At 51.2% G+C, this 14,738-nt stretch overlaps 5 protein-coding genes across 5 annotated transcripts; 4 read left to right on the top strand and 1 right to left on the bottom strand.

The window, feature by feature from the left end:
- Window positions 1–509: 509 nt before the first annotated feature.
- On the bottom strand, window positions 510–1,576 carry N7519_007232 (U2-type spliceosomal complex subunit CWC24; the record flags this gene model as incomplete). Its single annotated transcript, XM_057294008.1, has 2 exons — window positions 510–977; window positions 1,040–1,576. 2 exons carry the CDS (start codon window positions 1,574–1,576, stop codon window positions 510–512), a joined length of 1,005 nt encoding a protein of 334 aa, XP_057148819.1.
- A 989-nt stretch (window positions 1,577–2,565) lies between these two features.
- Window positions 2,566–8,058, top strand: N7519_007233 (putative nuclear migration protein (ApsA); the record flags this gene model as incomplete). The annotated part of the gene is made up of 3 exons (XM_057294009.1): window positions 2,566–3,015; window positions 3,084–7,579; window positions 7,635–8,058. 3 exons carry the CDS (start codon window positions 2,566–2,568, stop codon window positions 8,056–8,058), a joined length of 5,370 nt encoding a protein of 1,789 aa, XP_057148820.1.
- An 834-nt stretch (window positions 8,059–8,892) lies between these two features.
- Window positions 8,893–10,245, top strand: N7519_007234 (class I SAM-dependent methyltransferase; the record flags this gene model as incomplete). The annotated part of the gene is made up of 3 exons (XM_057294010.1): window positions 8,893–8,977; window positions 9,259–9,375; window positions 9,539–10,245. The coding sequence occupies 3 exons, from the start codon at window positions 8,893–8,895 to the stop codon at window positions 10,243–10,245; spliced, it is 909 nt and encodes a 302-aa protein (XP_057148821.1).
- A 569-nt stretch (window positions 10,246–10,814) lies between these two features.
- N7519_007235 (uncharacterized protein) lies at window positions 10,815–11,201 on the top strand (the record flags this gene model as incomplete). Its single annotated transcript, XM_057294011.1, has 2 exons — window positions 10,815–11,085; window positions 11,134–11,201. 2 exons carry the CDS (start codon window positions 10,815–10,817, stop codon window positions 11,199–11,201), a joined length of 339 nt encoding a protein of 112 aa, XP_057148822.1.
- A 1,335-nt stretch (window positions 11,202–12,536) lies between these two features.
- Window positions 12,537–14,357, top strand: N7519_007236 (DNA helicase ZGRF1-like domain-containing protein; the record flags this gene model as incomplete). The annotated part of the gene is made up of 2 exons (XM_057294012.1): window positions 12,537–13,981; window positions 14,033–14,357. The coding sequence occupies 2 exons, from the start codon at window positions 12,537–12,539 to the stop codon at window positions 14,355–14,357; spliced, it is 1,770 nt and encodes a 589-aa protein (XP_057148823.1).
- Window positions 14,358–14,738: the final 381 nt, after the last annotated feature.

Here is a 14,738-nt window from a genome sequence, read left to right on the forward strand (position 1 = left end):
CTGCACTGAATGTTTGCATGCCGTGTTGTCGTCGATATTATTTCTTGGCTTGTCTGATCTTCACTGATCCAGTGAAGATCTCGGTGATCTCAGGGTTGCCTCTTCGCTTGTTGGATTAGCGTATTGTTGTACGTTGTACTCCGTACTCCGTAGGAAACGGAGTACTTGAACAGGATGAAGTCTCCATGGCTTAATGCGGTGAATGGTCTAGCGTACCACACGGACCCCAAGTAGACCACATGTATATAGTACCTCAACGCCACCCTTGTAAAATAATACTAGGCCTCAAAGAAAAAGATATATTCTCATTCTATTTTACTCCGTACACGCGGCTGATTTACATGTTACGCGTCCCCGTCTTATGTTCAAAGCATGTGAAGTGCTCAATCTCACGGTACGCCAATGGAGATAAATCGACATAAAATAAACAAGTTTTGATACATTGCCAGAGGACAAATGTTGCAGTCCAGCTGCTTGTTATATTATGCTATACATAAGGTCTTTCCCGGCTAACCACTATCATCACCCTCTTCTTCATCGCTGACCTCCTCCCCATTTGCAATCGCCTCCTCTCGAATCTTGCGCGCACGTTCCCGCTTCTTGTTCAGCAAAGTATTCAACTTCTTTGCGACGTTGAAGACACCCCCAGTCCCCTCGCCACAGGCAGCACACGACGGGGTTTTCCGGTATCGCTGTAGGGCACAGGCTTCACAGAAATAGTGCCCACATTTGGTGATGATAGGTTCTTTATAGGGCTTCAAGCAGATGATACAGGCGAACGGGATGCTCTCTAGCAACTCATCCTCCTCGTCATCATTGTCATCCTCGGCAATTTTGCCCGCGCCCTTTCGCTGTGAAACCACTCGCCCACTTAACTGCTTGCCCTTGGTGTTGATTTCCCAGTCACGATCCAGCTCCCATCCTGCCTTGTATGCCTCTCGAGAATGGAGATATTTACAGCTGTCTCCAAAGCCACACTAATTTTAGATAGGTTAGTCTTGATTCACGATAGAAAGATGGAGGCGAGGGCGTAACTCACGTAGCCAGTTTGTTTCCAATCTTTGCACACATCGGGGGCAAAGTCTGTCACTGTGATAGTCCTGACATTGGTCGCAGCTTTGACAGGACCGAATTTCCCTGGTGCATCAGGGTTCTTCTGGATGAAAGATTGATAGTTGGCGGCACCCTTGTAGGTTCCGTCCGGCTGTGAGGTAGGGACTGGTTTTGCCCGGGTTGTGCCCAATAAATTCTTTTCGCTCAGGTTCTCGTCATACCAGTCGGAAGCCTTTGTGGCATCGTTGCTCGAGGTCAATGGAGCGGGTCCCGCGGTTGTAGGTTCGTCTTCTGGGCGCTGTTTCCTTGTCGCATTTGATGTGGACGATGCGGTGACAGCTGCATTCTTGCGCCGCCTCTTGATCCGTCGCCCTTCTTCGTCGTCGGAAGATACAAAGTCGGAGTCGGAGTCAGACGCAGGAGGTGGCGTTGCGGGCTTCTTGCGAAAGTTGGCTTTGCCCTTGGAGCGCTTCTTGAAAGCGACTTGGGGCACGGCGTCTGCGACTTCTGTTTCTTCACCCATATTGTATGTTGGATATTGGTGAAAATTAGTCGTAGATATTCAAGCAGTTGTGTCAGATGCAAAGGTTGCAAAGATGCACGCATATCGTTGGATATCGACCGGGCCATCGAGAAATGACTAAGCAGATATAATGCAAACAAGACAAACAACCTCCTCACTTTGGGACGCGTTTGATAGTGAAAATCACAGCAGAACACGCAGGAACCTGTCGAATCAGCATTTCATATTGTCTTTACAGTTTTATAGTAAATTTAGAGGTATCCGGAACAAAGAATATAGCCTAGTATCGTAGATTCGTCTCTCCGTCTGGGGTGATTATCGATCGTGAATCTCAAACACCGGCGCCAATTGGCAATAACAACACCACGTTCGCTCACTCTCATTATTCTCTTCCCTCTTCTCCCCGCCGAGTCATCCAAACTCGACCTATCCAATCACTCCCTACGCTCCCTTTCTTTTCTTTTTTTCATTCCTTTCTTTTTTTGAGTTAGCTGTCCTTTTGTTTTCCATTTGTCTTTTAGTCTTTCCTTTATTCAGACCACCAAGGCCGATTCCAAAGGCCCTGCAGATCCCGAGCACTTTGTTGTGGTTAGTTGCATCTCTTCGCGCGTGTCTGGCCAATCTTACCGGGAGCTCACTGATTCGTCCGAAGGTCCTCGGTGTTTGTTGTTTTTAATCGTGTGGGATTCCCCCCTCTTCCCCTTTCGCATCTTTCAACGGTGTGCCGTTCCACGCCCATCGCATCAATATCAGCGTGCGGTAATCTCGAAAAAAAGTCGAACAACTTTTGTCGCTGGTCGGCTCGGCAAAGATCCTGACGGGAATCATCTTGCGACAACAGCCTTTGACCGAGCGCGGTAATTCGGATGATGCCCGCGGCCTAGAATCACAACAAAGATCAAGCCGCGAGTCCCCGATATCTCAACGGCAACTGTGTCCTCGTCATTAAGAGGGTTCAGATGCCGTTTGAGGCCCACGATTCCCAAATAATGACCGCATCCAATGCTGAGGCCACCGGGTCATTTGCATCGATGGAAGACCCCTTCGTTGCGAATTCCGGAAGGCCAGCTGTGCCTGGCGACTCCAATCGATTCTTCTCCTTCGATACGCAGCTATACAGCCTAAATGCGTCTTCGCCAGCACAGGCAAAACGGGCCCTCGAGGCCCACTTGGCGGAGACGGAGCGTCGACTGGAGGAGGCATCGAAGCTGGGAACGGCCCTTATCGACCAGCAGCGGCAGCTATCAGAGCAGTTGAAGGAGGTCGAACAGGAGCAGAATGAGGGAGAGATGGGCCCGGAACTGCGACGCAAACTTGCGGATTTGGAGAAGGAGTACAACGAGATCGGTCGTGAGTCAGCACGGGCGTTCCTGGGACCCAAACGCCTTGCCGGGGGCCCGGAGGATGCTCAGCTTGGGACGCCATCTTTCGATCAAAAGGTACTGCCTGGGTCTTACATCTGACTCTGGTCCGATTTCTAGCCGAACTAACATCCAAGATCTGATAGTCACCCTTAAGTCCCGCTTTGTTCGCCAGTCAAGCTACAAACTCCCCTAGCAAAGTCAGCGTTCCATCCCGCAAGCAGCGCAACCAACCATCGAACCGTGTCCACGATATCGAATTTGCGACTGAGATATCCACTTCACTTTTGGCCCAGGTCCGGCAACTGCAAGCTCTTCTTGCAGAACGGGATGAGACACTCAAGTTTGTTAACTTGGAAAAATCGCGACTTGAGTTGGAGGCAGAGGGGTATGCACAGAGAATCCGGGCGCTTGACGACAGTGAGCAACGGTACAAGGACGAGAACTGGGCGCTAGAGACTCAGACACATGAGTTAATGGCAGCTGCGAGGGAGGCCGCGGAACGTGAACAACGGCTCAACAGCACTATAACATCGACAAATTCGGAAAAGAATGCCATGGAACGAGAGCTGGAGGAGCTCAGGCAAACCAATGCGAGGTTACTTGAAGATCAGAGCCTCACGCAGAAGGCAAATGACGCGGAAATCCACCTATTGCGGCGGAATCTGACTTCTGGTGACGCTGAAAAGGCCGCGCTTCAAAAGAAGCTGATGGAAATGACTTCACAAAATCAAGAACTCGCCAAGGCAGTTGCCATGAGGCTCCGGGAGCATGAAAACCAAGGCACTAGGGAGGTTCCGTATGACAGCGAGGGCCACGAGCCGGAGCATATCACACCTGAAAGCTCTCCTCCGCCATCCCCCAATAAGTTCACTCCGCGACATGGCCATCTTGAATCGGAAACTTTGAAGAGCTCGCTCGGTCATGCTCATCGTATGATCCAGAACCTTAAGAGCACAATCCACCGCGAAAAGACCGAAAAGATTGAGCTCAAGCGTATGCTGCAAGATGCTCGGGATGAAGTTGAGCAACGGCGCCGTGATAGCACTGCGGCAAACGGAACTAGCAAGCGCCAGAAGACCAAGACAGATTCGACTCGAAAGCCACCCCGCCCAGATCTTCTGGGCGCAGGACGCAAAGAGAAATCATTTGTTGAGCTTCACGACACTGACTGGGAAGACAATGCCGGCCAAATCAGTCCCACCCAGACCCACACCAAGGCGATATCCACTAGGGGACGCCCTCGCTCGGAGTCTCCCGATGGACCTAGCGATGTCTATCAAACAGCTACCGAGGCGGAAGATGGATTTGAAACAGCGAATGAGCGGGCAACCGCAACTGAGAGCGAAGCATTCCAGACTGGTGTCGAAAGCATGGCGGATGACAGCAGCGATTCGGCTGATCTTACCGAGACGGAAAATAACCTACAGAGAACTCCTGTCCGCCGAGTGCCTTCTTCCCTGGTTATGGCCAAAGCTCGTGAACGCGCCTCATATAACAGCACTGCTTCCGCATCTTCCGATGACGAAGAATACGATAGAGCGTTCGGTTCTCCCAGCCAAATGAATATCTCCCGACCCCGTGTGAAGTCCAAACGCAGCATGTCGAGACGCATTCGTCCATCTGGAGAGGCTACATTCGCATCCACCAGTCGACCTTCCAGTTCACGCGAATCCGCAGCACCCAGTTTTGCGCCAGCGCCAGCAACTCAAGAGGGCCAGAGTCTCTTTGCCGAACTTGCAGAGCTCGACAGCACCGAGGATGATGAAGTCACTTCCCAGGCTTCGACACCGCGCATGGAGCCTGCATCCGGTTCCCGAAGACCATCGGATGCAATGCTGGATGCACCCTCCACACCCGCAATGGTCGACTCTGGTGTCATGACTGAACCTTGGGAGCCCACGCCTTCTATCGGTGCTAGCGTTGTTACTGGAGCTGCCGGTCTTGCTGCAGGAGCTGTTCTGCCGCATGCTCTCGCTGCACCCCAGGCGGCTCAAACAGCAGACCGTGAGATCGCTGAGGAAACGAAGGAAAAGCGTTCAGTGCAAGACCAGCTGGGCAATGTCCACGCTGAACCTGACCTTCCCGAGCTGGGCATGGCTAACATTTCTTCTCAAGAGACCACGCCTTCTGCACCTAAGCGACCCGATCTCAGTGTCTCATACATTACTGGGGGAACCACTACGCCTGTGAAGCATCAACTACCCCCGCCGGAAGTGCCGGAAATGACGATATCTTCAGTTTCATCCCAAAATACTAATCCCATTCAACCAACGGTTCTCGTACCTGAGCCAATCATCAAGCATGTCGATGTCATCAAATACGTGGAACGCGAGCCGGAGGTGCCCGAGCTGACCTTCTCCTCCATCACCACTCAATCAACTTCTCCTGTCCATGCAACACTTGCTGTGCCAGAGCCTACCATCAAGTACGTTGATGTGATCAAGCTCGTTGAACGTGAGCCTGAAGTGCCGGAGTTGAGCTTCTCGTCTGTCGCCGCTCAGTCGACGGTACCTGTCCAGGCAATCCAGGCAACTGTTCCTGAGCCAGAACCTGTCATCAAATACGTCGACGTAATTAAACACGTCGAGCGCGAGCGCGAGATCCCCGACTTGACACTATCTTCCATCAATAATCACTCCACTGCCCCTGTCCAGGCAACGCTTGCTGTGCCGGAACCTATCATCAAGTACGTCGATGTGATCAAGCACGTTGAACGCGAACCCGAGGTTCCCGAATTGACCTTCTCTTCCATCACTACTCAAACCACCGAGCCGGTCAAAGCAACCGTTCCTGAACCCCAGCCGCCTGCCATTCAGTACGTTGATGTCATTAAGCACGTCGAACGTGAGCGTGAAGTGCCAGAGTCAAGCTTCTCTTCTATCGTTACTCAATCCACTGCGCCTGTACATGCGACTCTTGCTAAAGCGGAGCCGGTTATCGAATACGTCGACGTTATCAAGCACGTTGAGCGCGAGCGCGAGGTGCCCGAGTTAACTTGCTCTCCCATCAACAACCAGTCCACTACCCCTGCACACGCGACTGTCACCAAACCAGAGCCTATCATCGAGTACGTCGACGTGATTAAGCACGTTGAGCGTGAGCGTGAGGAGCCTGAATTGACCTTCTCTTCGATCACCGCCCAATCCACTACCCCCGTCAAAGCAACCGTTCCTGAACCGGAGCCACCTGTTGTCCAATACGTCGATGTTATCAAGCACGTTGAACGTGAGCGTGAGGTACCGAATTTGACGATCTCTTCTCTCAATCCAGCATACACGGAGCCTATCATCCCAAGGCCCCGCCTTGCCCCTACGCCGGCATTGTCATTCTCCTCTGTTCGCTCCGTGGAGACTCATCCAGTGAAGTCTATGCCAGTTGTTATCCCTGCGGCGGCAGATTTATCTACTCAGACTGAGTCGACAGAGCCCAAGCCCGCAGGTGCCGCAGTCGTTGTTCACGAAGACCAGCCTACTGGCGCTACTCGTAGCCACACTAGCACTGCCAATAGTGACCAGCGCGCTGGTGCCGGACTGGCCTTGAACGATATCTCTGGTAACGCCCTTGCCCGCTCTGCTAGACAGGAATCTATTTCAGTGAGCATGGACCAAGGGTCCCAGACTATCCTGTCCTCTAAACAGATAGATCAAATCCTTATGGATCGTGTGTCCTCACGCCCGCTATCATCTGACAGCCAGGTAACAGACAACTCAAAAGAGATTGCTGCAGTCGCTACCGCTACCGCATCTCCTTACGTGACACCCAAGGCTCCTACGCGACCTCGCCTTTCGCAAGTTCAGTCTGCGAAATCGACAACGCCAACACACCGCCGGCCTCCCAGTGCCGCCAGTCAGACATCCGGTGTTAGTCACCCCCCACTGCCCGTCGATCACCGGGAAGCTATCATGGCAGCCGAGAAGAAGCCGATCGATATGCCTCCGCCATCTCCTACCTCTGTCATGGGGCCTCCTTTGGCACCAGCCTCCGCCTACCGCATGAACTCCCAGCGCCCACTTACGCCAGGCGAATATGCTGCGCGGGCTAGCTCTTCAAGAACCGGCTCATCTCAGGCTAGAATGAGGAGAGGAAGCCAAAGCCAGATGTCTCGACGATCCTCAGTGTCGTCTTTTGCGTCTGAGATCGAGGAGCGCTTCAACATGGCGCCTCACGCTGGCCCCATGCCTCATGGCTATGGACCCAATACGGATCCGCGCATGATCCAGGCGATCACTCAAACCATGATCGGTGAATTCCTTTGGAAGTACACTCGGAAGACCGGCTCAGCGGATATGTCCACAACACGACACCGACGATACTTCTGGGTTCACCCGTACACCCGTACTTTGTACTGGAGCACGCAGGACCCTCAAACTGCCGGAAAGAGTGAGCTCCGTACCAAGAGTGTGCCTATTGAGGCTGTTCGAGTGGTTGCGGATGACAACCCGTATCCTCCAGGTCTTCATTGCAGGAGCTTGGAGGTTGTCAGTCCTGGCCGACGAGTTCGCTTTACGGCTACGACGAGCCAGAGGCACGAGACATGGTTCAACGCATTGTCTTACCTCCTTTTAAGGGAGAGCAATGACAACTGCGAGGACAATAACAGCGTAACCCTCGACGATATCAACGAATTCAATCCCCCCTAGTTTCCGGTCTGGTTCTCGCCAGACAGCACGGATGTCGTTCTCATCTTACAATAGCCGCACCGCTCGTCAAACAGCCAAGCAACAGCGGCGAGCGGCCTCGGCGATGTCCATGCGATCTTCGGGGACTCTCGGTGGGCGTGCATCACCGGCGCTCAGTTCACCTGTTCCAAACTCGTCTTTGCAAGTTCCCGATGATCGCCAACGTTCTTCGTCAAGACTCAGCACCATTTCCAGTTCCATTCGGGGATCCATCGCAAGCTTGAAGGGACGGCACGGTCAAACTCCTAGTGTCCACAACGAAAGTCTGCATGGCCAAGAAAGTGCCGATGATCTGAGACAGGTGATCGAAACTCAGGAACAAGACCGGCTCGAAAATGTCCGTGCCTGTTGCGACGGAAAACATGATGTTGGCTCTCTTTCTCGCACCAGTCGGTACAGTCCGAGGATCAACCGCATCCGCTCACCCCACCGTCACTGAACATCGTCCAATGAGATGGGCATTTGTTCGTAGGGTTTGTGGGCAGGTCCTCAACCCAGACTCGAGTCACTCCTAAAGATGATGACGAGCCTCCTTTTCTTCTGTCTCTTGTCCAACCAGCAAGCCTTTTAATAGTGTTTCCAACTTACCTCCCTTCACACGAGTTGGAATGCCTCAAACCTCAGAATCGAGACTCAACTGAATTATGTACTCTTTGTTGACTCTGGATTCTTGGGCTCCGAAACTCCCTGAATAGTTTCACCCGCAACTTCACACGCCTTCTCTTCACCTACGATCTTTTTCTTTCTTTACTCTCTACGGATCTCAACTCTCCTACTGTTCTCTGACCTTCGTTCAATCATTGCGTCCTGCTGGAACGTTTCTCCCAATCTGAGTCTGCTCTTTTCCTATATTCTCCTTTTATGTTGATAATTTCTGTTACCACTTGATGCCATCGTCTTTGTACTGATAGGCTCCACTCTTTGTTCCGGTGTGACCATCTTTTGAGTATTTGTGCAATTTGCACCAGACCAGGATGCTAGATATTAGTCTGTGTTCAATTTTGTTGGATTATGCCTGATCAATTCTGATTTCGTAATGCCAGATGAGACAATATAATCATCCATTCGAAGAATCACATTGTCCTTCATTGGTCTTCAGATAACCTCCAGGGCTGGAGATGTGATTTGCTTATTTTAAACGCCGAAGTCCCCGCAAAGTCTGTGTCACGTGAATGATATCCGTGCCCTCACTATATAAACCTCCTCTTGCATTTTCTCCTCCCAGTATGCATTGAGGCTTGTTAAACCCGAATTTGAACATTCTCTGACCATAATGTCGAACGAAAGTCCCCCACCTTTTACTGGGCGTATGCTCGGAATGTTAGAGCCAGCATATCTCTTGACTTGGGCCGTGTCGCGTAAGTACAGACGCCGAACAAACACCGAATGGCTTCGATTTGAATATATGTAATTCGACGCGGGTGGATGTGGTTTTGCCCTGCTTGCATTTGCTCTATCATGGACGTGCTTTTGATATGCTTATATAGTTACCCTATTCTGTATCCATTTTCCGTATCATCTTCTGTCTTTTGGCGGGACTATCTGTATCCTGATATATCGTTGCACATTCCTCACACATCAACACCAATTTCTCATTTTCAATATTATGTCTAGCACATTGCTAACTCCAATACTACAGACTACGTCCGAGTCTGCGCCGAAGCAGTCTTCAAAAATGGCCAGGTCTTTGCCCCAATTACCCAGACGCGGAGACTCCGCGATGAAGCATTCGGAAGATTCTGGATCGAATTCAGCAGTGAGTCCCAGCCACCACATCTATCACCAACAAACCCAGAGGGGAGCCTCTGGCTCTATGCAAGCACAAGTCAACGAACGGGAAAGCAAAAGAACGCCCTACCAACATAAATGAATAAGTCTGTATACAAATAAACACACAAGTCCTAACCAAACCACCACAGCACCGCGCCAAATGACCTCCGACCCAAACAACAAAGAAATCCCCGAGCCAGTCGGCTCCTCAGCTCTAATCCCCCCAATCCTCCGCACAGCCTCGGGGATAGTCCTCGACATCGGTCCAGGCACAGGCACACAGATGCCACTACTCACCTCACCAGCAATAACAGCCCTATACGGCGCCGAGCCATGCAAAGGCCTACACGCATCTCTGCGCGCAAAAGCGCAAGCAGAGAACATCTCACCCAAGTACCGCATCGTGCCAACAGGCGTAGCAGCCGACGAACTGGTCCCCGCATTGCGGGCCACAGGCACAGGCGTCGTGGACGCGTACGATGCTGACCCCCGCGCGGGCATCTTTGACACGATCCTGTGCGTGCGGGTGCTGTGCTCCGTGCCGGAGATGGAGCGCACAGTGGGAGAGTTGTATGGGATGCTTAGGCCTGGTGGGCGGTTGCTTGTTACGGAGCATGTTGTTAACCCGTGGCGGCGGGCGAAGGGGTCGCTTGTTGGGCGGGTTGTGCAGGGGTTGTATCAGGTTCTTGGGTGGAGTTGGTTTATTGGGGATTGTTGTTTGAATAGGGATACTGAGGCGGTTTTGAGGGCTGTGGCTGATGTGGATGGTGGGTGGGAGAGGGTTGAGTTGGAGAGGAATTTTGAGTGGTCTGTTATGCCTTATATTTCTGGGGTTTTGGTTAAGAAGGGGGTTTAGGTTTGTTGGGTTCAGTTCTGAGCTGAGCTAGGTAGATACCTAGGTATGTATTTTGTTCATAATTATTTCATGATGGCCATGTTCGACATCCGACGCTTAATCCGATCAAGAAACCTTAGAAGTTCTGACAGATAAACTCTCCCCTCTCTATTCCTTATCTACCTTATTCCATCTTTTAAGTGAGAGTAAAGAGTAAAGTAAAAGTAAAGTGAGAGTGTTTCCGATGCCTATTTAGGACGGGCCGCACCTTCCATGGTTCTCCCACTTTATTCTTGCCTACGTGTGTCTTGTCTTTCACTTATTTATCCCTTGCCACTTCTCTCTCACATCTCTCTCAGTTCTCTCTTAATTCTCTTTCTGAACAATTCACGTCGTCTTGCCGTCAGTTTCTATTAATCTGAATCTCTCTTCGTCACTCTTAGCCCTACAATTCCGAAAGGATATCGTCCACCGCCACATCCTAACCACCTGCTGGATCAAATATATGCCGGAAGTGCCGTAAACTGAACGTGGAAGTTGAAGAAGGCGAACAAGCAACGAAAGAGGGAGAAACTTGTGCCAGATCTCTCATGAAGATGGGAAAAGACACGCAAGATATTGAGTGGTACCGCCGCTGGGTCAAACAAGTCAAGGAAGACTTCAAGCAATACAACAGTGGTCAAGTAACACTAACACAGCTTGATGCAACCATCAGCCAAGTGCCCAGCGCCATCAAGACTGTGAGTTGTGACGGGCTAGTAGCCCGTGACGTTGAATTCGGGTTCGGGATTCGTTATGGACCCTATGGCAAGCAAGCATGGATGTATCCGCATCAATTTATCACTCTCCCACAGGTGTTCTGTAAGTGGGAAATGATCTACTGCCTTTATCCAAGCTAATTGTCCAAAGTCGACGATCTTGCCGTGACATCTGAGATGATCGAGAGCCGGGACCACTCCGGTGAGAACGAGGCGTAAGCGAGGACCATAGTCGCAAAACTGTTGGAAGCCGTGTACAAGGAGCTTCGGCTTTCGGGCTTTGCTGGGCCCAACGACATCCGTATGCTTCAAAAAAAGGCATTCACATTCTACCCCATGAAGTATAGGGAATGTTGGAAATGTCACAAGGTCCGTTGCGTGGGGAGAACAGACTTTTCCTTTTACTTCGGTGACGAAGAAGCTCAGGCGATCAATCGGGTCATTGAGACAAGGCCCAAAGGGGGTTTCAATGGCGAAGGGCAGATCCTTGCCTGTATGGCTACGGTATTGGCAGAGAGGAAAAGAAGAAAGCAAAGTGATTGCACTGTCTTTGGGTGGTGCATAACAGATAGCGAGGAGTTCACCTTTTTCCGACTCACTCATGACGGTACCTGGTCGAAGGTGGTACTTCGGGTTCATCTATATTCCAGCTTTCAGGATGCGATGAATGTTGCCGCGAACTTTATCGCCAGTTTCCTTCACCACGGTCTCGACACTCCGTTGCGTTATTCAGTACCCACGATTGCTGCCTGTGAGTCTGGCTCTGATCTACCATGCGGTGCACCCAAGCTCAGGTGCCAAGTTTATCCCTCTTCAAGTTCCGGTCTCCGATAGCTTAGTTCTATTTTCAATCCATCTCTATCTTGAGCTAAAACTATGTGGCTCCTTTCCTGTCGTGTGATCCCTAGTTCCTGTACTGTCTTGTGTGTCTGTCAGACCATCTTAATCGGGCTACCGCCTTCACTGCCGCCTTAGTCCTCTTTCCATACAACCTTGTTATGTCTATTCTGGTGGTCTTTCTAGTGGTCTTTCTAGTGGTCTTTCTAGTGGTCTTTCTAGTGGTCCTTGTAGTGGTCCTTGTAGATATTTGCTTAGATATACTCATTTATAAATTCTTTCTCCTTTATGAGTGATATAGTTAGAAGGGTACGAAGAATTAGTTGTCGCGATCTGCATGTCAGGCATCTGTCAGGACTGCCTCATATTGAAATGCCCAGGGTACATCTATTTTCTGCCGGCAAAAATCCACCTATCGCCCCTCAACAACCCTCGCCCTCATCGTCCCAATCGGGCACTGCATTTCCAAGGTCTGCCTTGCTTTCTTTTTCTCTTGATGCTGTGATGGAAGATTGATTCCTCCCGATTGTTTTCTCTTTTTACCTTTTGCAACCTTTCCTTTCCGTCAGTCTCTTCAATCCCAGTCGGTTTTTCCACTTTCAACAACGCGAAAATAACGCGAAGATAACGCGAGAACAACGCGACTAAAACTACATGTACATTTCCTGACTCCATGCGATGCAGCCATGATCATCTTAGGTACTCTACAATGCTACAATGATGTCCACGCCGTCATCCTCCGTGCGTCTTCCCCCGACCTCCCCGCAGGTCACTGCGTCGGTAGTGAAGTTTCGCTGCCTGTACACTCATGACCTACGCCGCAAGTCCAAACGATGGCACGATGGTTACCTACGTTTTCATAAATTCAATAAACGTGTCATGGTCTACGATGACCAAGGGAATTTTATTGGCGACCACCACTGGCGATCCCCTGATGATGTACAAGACGGCGACGAAATGGAGCTGGACAAAGGAGTCCTGATTGAGGTGACCGAGAACATGGGCACCACGGAGACGGACATCACAACCCTATACGAAAAGAAGAAATCCAGCCAGGGTTCCCCACAGGCCAGAGAACCGGTGTCCCAAGTTCCCCGCTCCTCCACCTCAGTCTCCGCCTCCGTCTCAGCACCTCTTCGTTCCTCCCAGTCATTTCGCTCACTTAACGATTTGCTGGGTATCAAAAGGACTCCAATTGGCCATTTGGTGTCTCCATATGAGCAGAGGAATCCTCCACGCCAGGCCTCCAGCATCCAGGAGCCAGAGCGAGCGCTGAAGCGACAAAGGACATCCTCGGTGGTGAACCCCTCGCGTACCCAGGCCGAGGTCATTGATTTGACCAATTCGACGGATTCGCCCCAGGGACCCTCCACGAGGCAAAGGTCAAATCAAGTCACAAAAGAACCACCCAGAGCCGGGGGTGATTCTGCGGCTGACGTACTCGTAACAAATTGTGAGCAGAGGTCGACACTTAAGTCAACACAGGTCCGCCCACAAAGACCCAGCCCCCCTTCATTATCAAGAGTCTCCGATTTAGCTACATCTGAGCCAACCTTCAGCCTACCAACACCGGAGGTAGTTCGTACAGCCAGCAACAGCCAGCCTGTAAGGCCCCTGGCCAATAAATCGAAAAATGGGCCGCCGCATATTCAGCCACCAAAACCCTCCATCCCCTCATCGACAGATTCAATTCCAGCTGTAACCCCAGAAACAGAGATATCCAGGCCTCGGGGGCATTTGCGCGTGGAGCAGCCATCAGTCAACCGTGAGAACCAGTCAAGAGCTGTGTCACGTCCCATCCCACCACAAAGGTCTGACCCTCCGACGAGGACTACTGGAGGATCTACACCACAGGCTCCAGTGCGGGCAGTCACAAATTATGTGAAACCTATCGAGCCCGCAGACAACCAAGCTTCGATCAACGTTCCACCTTCAGCCAATATTCCACCTTCAACTGACATGCCACCTCCATCGCGTCCATCTTCTGCACTGGGCTCTGGTGCACCTACGGCGGCTCTACGCATGGGAACCGGAAAGCCACGCAGAAAGCTAATGTACAGTGCTTTGCTACCCAGTGCTTCACGAACTCCATCGTCGGCGACCTCAGATACACCGCCTGGTAGTGCAACCCGTGAAACTGTCATAAATATCCCGGAGAAACAGTTAGTATGTGCACACCTATTAACCAAAATCGCGATACTAATTCTGTGCAGGCTGGCTGCCGCTCCAGATGATTCCGCAAATGAAGAATTTGTGCCTTCAACCTCAACACAATTTATTTTCGACGAAATGATAGATGGATCAGGGTTTAAATCGCCCTCCACGATCAAAAGGTTAACTGGGAAAAGATCACTCGATTCGCCACTGCGCAAATCGATATCGGATCCGACTACCTTGACGGCCCGCCAGGTCCCGGCAGGAGGGTCACTCGATGCAGCCAACAAGGAAAATGAGCCCAAAGAGCAAGGCCCCTGGACATCCGAGGCATTAGACTTATTTGACTTCTGGCCTGCTGGACGGCCAAAGCCAAACGAGTGAAATACAATGGTCGGTCTGGGAGCCGTGCATGAGGTTTTAAGGAACAATGAGCAGGGTTTAAACCAACCCGATGACGCAAAGGACAAGCCCCTTTCAAGGCTCTTGTGCCCAGTGATGTTCACTGTCTCGTGAGAAGCAACCACCAAATCGCCGAAAACCTTTGTCGACTGTGCTGTTCTCGAAGCCAAGGCAGTGAGCAGCTTTCTGTGGTGTGCCTGCGAGAGACATACTATTTTCCAAAAGCGTGTGCACTCATGAATGCGCACTTTGCGAGAAAACACTCACCATTCCTGCTGTGGAAACCCACGCATTCATACTACAGCTCCATCCGCCTCTCTCCACCGAAGCCGTCAAACCCTATATCTATGGTAGATTTAAAGG

Source organism: Penicillium mononematosum (assembly GCF_028829835.1).
Source record: "Penicillium mononematosum strain IBT 11891 chromosome Unknown utg000003l:1.0-8172316.0:1.0-8177699.0, whole genome shotgun sequence".
Classification (NCBI taxonomy): domain Eukaryota; kingdom Fungi; phylum Ascomycota; class Eurotiomycetes; order Eurotiales; family Aspergillaceae; genus Penicillium; species Penicillium mononematosum.